The sequence below is a fragment of the Kryptolebias marmoratus genome, linkage group LG14 (assembly GCF_001649575.2).
Source record: "Kryptolebias marmoratus isolate JLee-2015 linkage group LG14, ASM164957v2, whole genome shotgun sequence".
Classification (NCBI taxonomy): domain Eukaryota; kingdom Metazoa; phylum Chordata; class Actinopteri; order Cyprinodontiformes; family Rivulidae; genus Kryptolebias; species Kryptolebias marmoratus.
The window spans coordinates 19,472,275-19,483,127 of NC_051443.1; the positions used below are offsets into that span (position 1 = coordinate 19,472,275).

Sequence of the window (10,853 nt, forward strand, 5' to 3'; positions counted from 1 at the left end):
GTAAATGTTCTTTTTTCCACAATAACATCACACTTTATGTTGTGTGAAATTCATGTGTGATTGCCATTTGAATGAGACGTGTAAACTGCATACAGTATATTATAAATCATTAATTTAATCTTTGTGGTTATTTATTCAATCCAACACTCCACCATGCCCTTCTTTGATGCTGTTATGAAGAAAACTACATGATTGTTTGCATTACAAAGCCTAAAAAATGACTCTTTCACATGGAACACCATCAGCACTATATATATATATATATATATATATATATATATATATATATATATAAAACTAGTTGATCACCTTATAAGGTTGCATAAAAAGTGAAATATTCAATGACAGCCCAGGATAAGATGGTTTACATGAAATAGTTTGGCCTCTTCACAATCAGCAGCAGCCTTTTTTGAGGTGTCCTTGATAAAGACACAGACACCTCTCAACATAATTTGATTTTCGTCGTTATTCAAATGTGTGACAGTTCCATGAGTCACAGCTTAGTATAATAAGTGGCTTCTGTGAAGCAGAAAAGATCCTTTCTTTAATATGAAAAATAACAACTCTGTATACAGCAAGGACATCCTCCTGATGAAAATAAACAAAAGAACCACATGAAATCTGGAATTAGGTGCTATTAAGGAAAGCAAAATCTCTATGAAGTTACTTACAAATGTTACTGTACCCCATAAAATGTACATTTTAAATTACTGCTTTTTATTTCTAAAAAAAAGCAGCAACCCCACAAGCTGAATGATCATTTTTGGTGTCAATTTATCTTGAAAAAGGTGCATATATGCTGAAATATTTTTTTCAGTCACATTCAGGTGTTCATAAATGTGATTTTGCTCCCTCCAAGTGGACAAAATCATTACTGCAGGCTGTGGTCTTTGTAAACTTAATAAAACAAGTTCAGTTCAGTGTCCTTGGTTTCTTTATTTAAATTCATATGCTGCAATTATTAGAAACTCTTACATTTGAGTTTTAATTATACAGTTCTAATAATTTAATCTTTATCTTAATTTTTTTGTTTTTTAATTTATCATTTCGCAACAAGCAGCTTGATGAAACACTAATCAAAAAACAACTTTTACTTGCTTGATTTTACATTTTAACATAACCAAATAACACTGTATTTATAGCACACAACAGCACATCAAATTGATTAATTAATTAAATTATAATTTAATAATTATTATTATTAATTAAACAAATATCCAAATCGTTGTAAATAGAATTTATCATCTTTGGACCAAAATCATTTTGAATGCCCCCCTTGACAAAAGAAACTGAATATTGTTTGACTGGATTATTTGTCCTAACTCATGTAAAAGCTTCTATTAGCAAGTAAAATTGATGAAAAAATCTTCAGAAGCTGAAGATGACAGAAAAACACTTTGTAGCAGGTGTAATAATGAACTCAAATATGCCTGTCTCTGCACGGTTGACACATAACTCTTTCAGTTAAAAAAAGTTTAAAATTAATTGAATGCTATATGAAAGGATATTAACCAATGTGAATTGCATAAAACAAAATCACATTAACAGAAACATGTTCAAAATAAATCAGCTTATAATCAGGTTATTTTAATCAGTTGGTTATCTAATAAGAATATCATAAATAATAGTATTGAAATATTATTTTTATTTGCATTTTAATTGCAACAAAACTAACATAGGCATTTTCAGGGCCAATAACTGTGTTTATTGATTAACATAAGAAACAAAAGATCCTATAAGTTAGATTATTTCAGTAGAAATTTCAGGACAAAACAATAAATAACCTTTAAAAACTATATTTGACAAAAACAACCAGGAAACTCCCGTGACGTCATCAGAAACGCGAACTAGTTGAGTCTCGCGAGATTATCGTCAGTGGTCAGTTGACCGCACCATGTGTGACCGGTGACCGCGTTCAGCACCTTTCTGTTCAGCTGTGGCCTTTTCCGTCTTCTGTTCGTGGACGTTTACAATTAAAGTTACCGAAAAGACGTTTAAACACTTTGTTTTAGAAAAGCGTCGAGCGCTAATTCGCGCTAAACGTCTGAGCTAACGGAGCAGTCGGCAGCTCGTAGCTGCAGCTCCTTCCCATAAATTGTAGTTTAGCTTGACATGTTTATAGTCCGACCGCTGTTGAGTTCAGTGAAGTCCCGACAGACGCTAAAGAAAACCAGTAAGTCAACGTAACAGGTTTGAACTTATTCATTTTATTGGCTTGAATTAGTCACTTCCTGTTCTGTCGTTATACATTTACTGTTTATAGACTGTCGGGCTAAAAGTACATCAATATGAAGACATAAATGAGACATTTGTTTTTGTTTTCACTTCACAGGTTGCCTTTTTAAAGTCTTGTCCACTATGAGTGATGATTCGACAGCTGGTCCGCTGCTGAAAAGGCCAAATGAGGAGAATCATGATGAGGATTCTGTTGAGAGAGCTACCAAACGAGTAAAAATAGACGAAGAACACACTGAAGATAGCAGGAAATATCCTAAAAAGAAAGTGGTTCTGCTCCTGGCGTACTCTGGCAAGGGATACTACGGCATGCAGGTGTGTTGATGCTCATTTGCCATGCTCCTTCTATGTTTATATCTATAATTGGTCTCCTTCTTTTAGAGGAATCACAGAAACTCCCAGTTTAAGACCATTGAAGACGATCTGGTCACTGCTCTTATAAAGTCTGGCTGCATTCCTGAAGATCATGGAGACGAAATGAAGAAGATGTCTTTCCAAAGATGTGCCAGGACAGATAAAGTACGTGTTCATGCACATTAGTAGGTTGGAAGAAAAATCTACATTTATGTGATCAAAAGAAGGGGTGAAAAAACACAATTTCTATTGTTATATGTCTGCATTTGCAGTATGTTTGCTGATACTAACAGAAACTCCTGGCTAGTTAAAGAGTAAACCATGATTTCAGTGGTCCATATCTGTTGATAGTTTGGGTTATAATATGCTGTTGGACAATTTTACATAAATTGGTTTGGCATATTTCCAGTATGACATGTTTTTTTTCTTGTACATAGAGTGTTTCTGCTGCTGGTCAAGTGGTTTCTCTGAAGCTGCGGTTGATCGAGGACATAATAGATAAAATCAATGAACATTTGCCTCAACAGATCAGGGTGCTTGGTGAGACTCTTGTATTAAATATCTCTTAAGCTTTGTTAATTGGTCTTTGGGATAACAAGTCCATGATGTTTTTACTTTTGTTCCCACAGGACTCAAACGAGTGACCCAGAGTTTCAATTCCAAAAACAAATGTGACGCTCGTACATACTCCTACATGCTTCCAACTGCGGCCTTTGCCCCAAAAGACTATGATATTGAGAATATAGCAAGCTTTCGGCTGGAGCCGGAGACACTTCAGAGGGTGAACTGTCTGTTTGCCCTCTACAAAGGCACTCATAACTTCCACAACTTCACCTCCCAGAAGACTCCAAAGGACCCAAGTGCACGCCGCTACATCATGGAGATGTCCTGTGGAGAGCCTTTTATCCGCAACAATTACGAGTTTGCAGTGATCACTGTGCGAGGCCAGAGCTTTATGATGCACCAAATTCGCAAGATGATCGGCCTGGTGATTGCGGTGATCAAGGGCTATGCAACAGAAAAGATAATGGAGCGGAGCTGGGAGGAGGAGAAGGCGGATATTCCCAAAGCTCCAGGACTCGGGCTGGTCCTCGAACGGGTTCACTTTGACCAGTACAACAAACGCTTCGGAGGGGACGGCCTGCACGAGCGGCTGGAATGGGACCACCTGGAGGAGGCAATCAAGGCCTTCAAAGAGGCTCACATTTACCCCACCATCGTTGAGACGGAGTGTGAGGAGGGCTCTATGGTCAACTGGATGGCCACGCTTCCCATCCATAACTTTGAAGCGACATCTAGCGAAACACAAGATAATAAGAATCAAAAACAGGTATCTGGGCTTTCTGATTTATCTGACATGTATGTTTAAAATTGACAATGTTGCTTATTGTAATTCTGTCTCTTCCCTTTTCCCCTTAGGACAACGAAGATGAAGGGAGCAACTCTGATTAGATCATCCCTGCAGAGACTTACATTTTGTTTAAAATAAAATCTCTTTTATGTTGAGTATAATTGCTCTGTTTTTCAATTTAGTGGGAATAAATCACATTTCGTATATACGATGATTGATAATAATCATAATAAAAGCTTCTTATTTCTTTGTGGCAATCTGTTTCCTGGTGTTTCTTTAAAGTTGAAATAAATATAGACGCATAGTTCATGCAGGAGCTACATTACACTGACATTAACTGCTTGAGTTGTAACATTTGAATTCTCTAAGTAAATATCAAGTCTATTTAGGTTAGTTTATTACACTTTTTATATTTTATTTCAAATAATGAAAATAATTTCAGTTATTAATGTAAACGGGGTTCAATACAGTTAAAGTTGTGACACCTTATGTGAAATTTGTTAGTGTTCATAATGAGAGCGCCATCTTGTGGTCATCTACTGAATATTTTGGACAATTGCTGCATTCAATGACCGTTGGATTGAGTAAGCTGTTCTCTTTAACCAAGATCGTCATACTGAAATGTTAGTCAAGAATATTATCTGTTTGTGCGTTTGTATCAAACTTACCACTAGTTTCTCTAAATTTCAGTCGAAATGTGTACATTATTGAAGATGTTGTCGCTGCTGACGATTTAAGTATCCTTTTCCGTATTCTCGACAAGTCACGCGAACGCAGCATCAAGTCAGTAAACATGGCGCCGACCAAAAAGCGCAACGTGAGTTCGGAGTTAAATCTAAAAAGAGCTAAAATCGACTTAGACGGTGTTGTTGAACGTCTGCTTTTAAGCCGAAAGCACGCCAATGATGTTTTTGACATTTTCGAGTTTCTCCAGGTAAAAAAAAAGCATTTTTCTGACACGTTCAAATGTCCGAGTTTGGGTTGTTTAGCCAACAACTAGCATTCCCGTCACATTATTTTTACTCTCGGTGAACATTTGTGTCCACAGTCAGAAAAAGAGAAGGATGTTCTTAGTGCTGTCAGCGCCTGCAGCAGATTGTTCAGCACGTTGTTGGAGAGAAAGGATCTGTTCATTGGAAAACTCCCCGGAGAAGAGGAGGCGATAAATGGTGAGTGAAATGAATGAGGAGGTGCGTGAACGCAAGTTCCACAGCAGCTCTAATGAATGTTATTACAAGTCACACACTGATGGGAATATCACTGCAACTGTTCAGAAGGGCTCTTCACCATCACAATGTCGCCATCAGAGACGGTGTAGTTTACTGTAAACTACCCAAATATATAAGTTATATAGTTTATTTATTTATTTTTCCATTGCTGTCTTACAAAGTCTCAAACATAAAAGGGAAAAATTAAAGTTTCTGTAATTGAACCACTGTTTCATTGAAAAAAACAACAACCGTCACTTCAAATCAAACTTTATTTGTACAGGAAATGTCATACAACAGTGTGTAATGCAAAGTTTCTTACACCAGAAACAAACAAAACCAAATTAAAGTCCTGTTATTCCTTGAAACACACTTAAACCTCAATGTTACACGGTGAGTAGAGCTTGAAATATGTTGTGAATTAGTCTCAGCTACAACCACACCAAATCTTAGCTCAGTGTTTGTAAAATTGACAGAAACGTAGCCATTTTTGTGTCTCCTGATTTCAGTTTGTTGCGGCGGCCATCTTGAATTGGATTGGCTCCCAAAGTTTGGCAGCTATAAATGTACAGCCGTTGGTTATTTCCTGAAAGGTTAATTGAAACCCATCCAGAGAGTCATGATATTTTGCTAACAGACAGAGTTGACTCCATTTAATTGATGGCAAAATTTGTTGTCTGTTGTCTGTGGCAGCCATCTTGAATTGGGTTGACTCCAATAGTTAATCGGTTATAGATGTGCATCCAATGATTACTTTCTGCAGGTTTCATCAAAAACTTTCTAGTGGTTCACAACATATTTTAGTATAAAAAACAGACACAGGCACAAGATTATTGTCCTTTTGCCTTTCAGCAGTGGACGGTATACAACAAAAACAAAAACACATACAAGGTCATTTAAAACAGCCATAAGATGTAAAAGGATTAAACAAAGGTGATCGTAACATGAAGGCACTGAAGAGTCTGAAAATACTAACGAGGAAACAGAATCAGGTATTTGTTCTAAAATATATAAATCGTTAAAACATAAATTGTAAAATCTGAAGGGTTATCTGTTTCTGTCCAAAATGAGGCATCGAGCAGAACTGTTTTCATGGATTTACCTTCCTCAGGCCCTTCAGTGAGCCTTTCCTAATGTGTTCTGAATGAGAAATCCTCACTGAAGCTGCGAGCGACGCTTTCAGCCGGTCTGTTCATGTTGTTTGTTTGCTCCAGGAGGCTACGATGCTGAGGAGAAGTACAGGATTTTCATGCGACATCGTTACAACAGCTGCCTAGAGATGCTGCTGGAGCATCTAAACCACGAACTGCATGAAGTGAAGGTGAGCTCACTTATCATTTAAATGTGTATTTTTCTTCTCAGCTTGTTTTTGTGCAGGTTAGCGCCTGCACTGCACATTATACAAGGCTGTATGTTTGTAGGTGTGAATCAGAAACATGTACAGGGCTTGGCAAACCAAATTAAGGTTAAAATGTGATATATTGAGCTTTTATCATTGAATAATGTCCAACCACAGGAAAGTGCCCTGTGCTGCCTGATGAAGTTCGCAGCAGGAGAAGGACAGCATCCTCTGGAAGACATGGACTGGCGCGAACATTACAGCTTCCCAAGAGAACTAATTCAGGTAGAATTTTAATGATGTCCAACCTTTCTAATCAAGTCCAAAGATATGGTTTCAACACTCTGGAAAAGATAAATCAATAATCATAAAGCAGTGTCTAACTGTGCTGCGACTGTTGGAGACTCAATATTATGAGAAAATAGGCAAGCCTTGAGTGTTTGTGACCAAATGACCAATAAAATGAAGTGTGGAAAATTAATTTTAGTCAATTTTTTTTTTGCTTTAATCCCTGCTGTTCACTAGCTTTAGTGGCGTGGACACTTTGTGATGATTCTGATTTCTTTCTTCGTCAGGCAGTGGTGGACAACCTTCTGTCCAAGACGACCGACAACTCCCTGCTGATTTCCAGGTTCCAGGAGTACCTTGAGATGGAGGACGTGCGTTACTACGTCATCAGCTCCATCCGCGTGAACGTGCCCAAAGTCATGGAAAAAACCAAAGGGGTGGGAACACACGGCTGTTTGTGTTTACTCTGACGCCATAAACTCCTGGTTACGTTTTTACCTGATGTGCTTGCTCTCCCCAGGCTGTGTTGTCTGTATACCAGAACAACGTGTTCTCCCTCATGTCAAACATTAATATGCCAAGCCAGAAGTCTGAAATGACCAACTTTATGGTCAAACAGGAGGGTGAGACTTTTATTTTAAATTTATTTAAGAAGATAAAAGACTGCACAAGTTTCTTAAATGTGAATATGCTTTACAGAATCTTTACAGAAAGGGAAAAAAATCTTTAAATTATAATTTTTTTTCTAGCCAATCATGAGGACTGGAGAGCTGCTAAACTCCTTGTAAGTGAAGTGTTTTAAATCGTACCTTCACGTGGCTGCATGAAACTGAAATGTGTCCTGACTCAGCTGAGAAAACGCTCTGTTTTGCTGCAGGACCACAAGCGTGCCTTTGAGAGAATGTGGCTTGGCTTTCTCAAGTACAAGGTAAAGATCTAGACCACAAAATCCACATTCTCCTCTCTTGCCTAGTTCCATATAAATATATGTTTAATCTCCTTCTGTTTCAGTTGCCAAACAGCATGTATAAGAAGGTGCTGGTGATCCTTCACGACTCCATCTTGCCGCACATGAGCAAACCCACACTGATGATCGACTTTCTGACCGCTGCCTATGATGTCGGTAGGTTGAATTCACCTCTGCTGGGACTGTAAATGATTTTCTTTTGTGTAGGCGTGAAAACGTTACTGCATATTGCCTCTAAAATATAATATGGTTGTAAGGAAAGTGGTAACTTGTGGGTGAATCCTATTTTACCTCTGATATTCTACATGAATTGATGCAGTTGTTCCTGTTTGGATCACACACTGCTGGAGGGATTTATTTCTAAACTTACGTAAAAGAGCAAAGTTTTGGAGAAGCAACAAGTTGGGCTTTAATAGCTTCTCTGCCACAAACGTCATGTGGAACTGTTCTGGTAGAAAACGCAGCTCCTTGGTGGATTGCTGCAGGACTCTCACTGCACAGCTGAAGCTGAAAATAAATATCTGATTAAATCTTTCATGAATTAAAAAGATTTACCCCTCTCCACACCATTTATGAAACTAGAGTTCATAAAAGAGCGCACAAAATCTTTAGTGCTCCTCAAATTAAAAACATGGTTGGTGTTTGTGTTTTAGTTTTAATTATTTTATGGTCTAATTTAAAATTTTAGGACTCACAAAATCCATGTCATCATTCATTATTATCATGTATTGATCTTTTAGTTTAGTTGTTATAATAATGCAGAATTGTCCGCAGACTGTAGCACTTTGTAGCTTTGATTAAAAAAAACAAAAACAAACTATAACTTCAGGACAACGTGTTGTATTTCCACAGTCGTTAGAATTTGCAGCAGTCAGTGGTACCTTTTTGTTCCCGTCTCACTTGTAAATGATAAAAACATAACAGTTGGTTTGATGTGAGAATTATGACGACAGTGTGAAGGCTTACTGGCGCCAGTGGTGACTTTGACTCATCTCAGCCACAGATTTGGTTCAGAAACCAGGAAAACAAGAACATTTTGTACAACAAATAGAAAAGAAGTCAGAGGCTCTTTGTAGCTGCTTTACCTGCATTTAAAAACAAACAGTGCCTGTCTTGGTCCTCACTTAGTTCTGAGTCAGTTTTTCCTTGTTTCCTTTTTATTGTTTCTCTATATCTCAAGTCTTCTTAATGCACATTGTAGAAATATTTTTAAAAACTGCCTTATAACAATTTGAGTCACTCCCATTTAGTAGAATATTTGGACTCTTGCATCAGTAGAGGATATCTGCTGTGAATTACTTGTAATCTCACAAAATTAGTTAAACATTTAAATCCTATAAGTCATATAAAGATGTAGGCAGTGCTTCCAGTGCCAACAAAGTCCTGCTTATTTATTTTAAAGTGCTGCCAAAATGCTTTTTTCAGAATTTAAATGTTGGTGACATCATTTGGACACAGCGTTGTTTACTTATTCTGTTTTTTATCAGGGGGGGCAATCAGTCTGCTGGCTCTCAATGGTCTTTTTGTGCTCATACATCAACACAACCTGTGAGTATTATATACAGTTGGTAACACCAGTAACTGTAAGTTCAAAGAAAATGAAATATACTGTTTTATTTACAGAGACTATCCTGATTTCTACCAAAAGCTGTATAATCTTCTCGAGCCGTCTGTTTTCCACGTGAAATACAGAGCACGCTTCTTCCATCTCGCCAACCTCTTCCTTAGCTCCAGGTGAGATCGTCGCCGCTGCACTTTCTTCCACAGTTTCTGACCGAGGCGCGTGTGTAACGTTCACTGTGCGCATTGTTTGTGGTCACCTGCAGCCACCTGCCGGTTTACCTGGTTGCTGCGTTTGCCAAGCGCCTGGCCCGCCTGGCTCTCACGGCTCCACCGACAGCTCTTCTCATAGTCCTGCCGTTCATCTACAACCTGATCCGACGCCACCCGTCCTGCAGAGTCCTGATCCACAAGCCCGGCACCGAAGACAGTGAGACCTTTTTTCTCTACCACTGCAGTTGGCTCTGTGACGGGTCCCAACGTGTGCAAAGTTGCGCTAAAAGCTGTCGTTTCTGCGCTGGTGACAGAGCCTCTCGAGGACCCGTACGTAATGGACGAAGAGGATCCGGCTCAGTGTCGTGCCTTGGAGAGCAGCTTGTGGGAAATTAAGGTGAGTGAGACGACGCTGATGTCAGCTGAGCTGTCAGAATCCTCTTCATCTGAAGAAATGTTCCGTATGAAGTTTGTGTTCTTTGATGACAGCATACAGGAGCTACACCTTCCTGTGTTCCTGTGTTACAGACGCTGCAGAAGCATTACCATCCAGACGTGGCCAAAGCTGCGACGTCGATCAACACACCTCTGTCAGAGCAAGAAGATGACCTCAGCAAGGTCCTCGAGATGACAACATATGAGGTGACTGGACTTCCTGAGGGATTTGATCCGCTCTCTTTTATTATTAATAGCTTTTTTATGAGCTGAAAGTGTTTGCTGAGGTCTCAGTTAATTGATCGCCTCACGATTTGATCAAAGCTTCTACAACTGAGGGGAAAAAAACAGTAAAAATGTCGACAAAAAGTGGGATATTTTTTTTAGGGTTATAATATATTAGACACAAGACTAGTAGAATAATGTTAGTTAATTTCTTTCATATTTTGAGACGCGTACAGTAAATAACTTCAATAACTCAAATAAAAAAAAAAGCTTGATTTCCCACTTCAGAGGTGCAGCAAATGCATCATGAGTCAAAGCTAGATGGAGATAAAGACAAAAATCTGAACAGCTTTAAAAGAAAGGATCAAACCTCAGAGATCTTTTTAAAAGTTCGTGTTAGTTTTCTCCTTTTCAGTTAAAAAAGTAGCATTCCTCGACAGGATGCATATCAGCAGCTGACTTGCACACCAGACTTGACTGTTGTAGTCTTTTTTTTAATGTAATCATCTACTTTTTTTAATGTGATAAGTACAGGTGCTGGTCATAAAATTAGAATATCATGAAAAAGTAGATTGATTTCAGTAATTCCATTTAAAAAGTGAAACTTGTATATTATATTCATACATTACATACAAACTCATATATTTCAAATGTTTATTTCGTTTAATTTTGATGATT

At 38.1% G+C, this 10,853-nt stretch overlaps 2 protein-coding genes across 2 annotated transcripts in view; both read left to right on the plus strand.

Annotated features, from left to right (window-relative positions):
• Positions 1 to 1,860: 1,860 nt before the first annotated feature.
• Positions 1,861 to 4,197, plus strand: pus1 (pseudouridine synthase 1). Its single transcript, XM_017410537.3, has 6 exons — positions 1,861 to 2,173; positions 2,333 to 2,550; positions 2,617 to 2,754; positions 3,027 to 3,129; positions 3,219 to 3,919; positions 4,009 to 4,197. The coding sequence occupies exons 1-6, from the start codon at positions 2,113 to 2,115 to the stop codon at positions 4,039 to 4,041; spliced, it is 1,254 nt and encodes a 417-aa protein (XP_017266026.1). The 5' UTR covers positions 1,861 to 2,112; the 3' UTR covers positions 4,042 to 4,197.
• Positions 4,198 to 4,733: 536 nt separating this feature from the next.
• noc4l (nucleolar complex associated 4 homolog) overlaps positions 4,734 to 10,853 on the plus strand; it is an 8,006-nt gene continuing 1,886 nt past the window's right edge. The window contains exons 1-14 of the mRNA XM_017410536.3: positions 4,734 to 4,874; positions 4,989 to 5,109; positions 6,363 to 6,469; positions 6,665 to 6,772; positions 7,063 to 7,212; positions 7,296 to 7,398; positions 7,525 to 7,559; positions 7,653 to 7,703; positions 7,787 to 7,898; positions 9,230 to 9,290; positions 9,366 to 9,476; positions 9,569 to 9,732; positions 9,830 to 9,912; positions 10,044 to 10,157. Coding sequence (XP_017266025.1) covers positions 4,734 to 4,874; positions 4,989 to 5,109; positions 6,363 to 6,469; positions 6,665 to 6,772; positions 7,063 to 7,212; positions 7,296 to 7,398; positions 7,525 to 7,559; positions 7,653 to 7,703; positions 7,787 to 7,898; positions 9,230 to 9,290; positions 9,366 to 9,476; positions 9,569 to 9,732; positions 9,830 to 9,912; positions 10,044 to 10,157 — 1,461 coding nt within the window. The remainder of the gene's footprint in view (positions 4,875 to 4,988; positions 5,110 to 6,362; positions 6,470 to 6,664; positions 6,773 to 7,062; positions 7,213 to 7,295; positions 7,399 to 7,524; positions 7,560 to 7,652; positions 7,704 to 7,786; positions 7,899 to 9,229; positions 9,291 to 9,365; positions 9,477 to 9,568; positions 9,733 to 9,829; positions 9,913 to 10,043; positions 10,158 to 10,853) is intronic.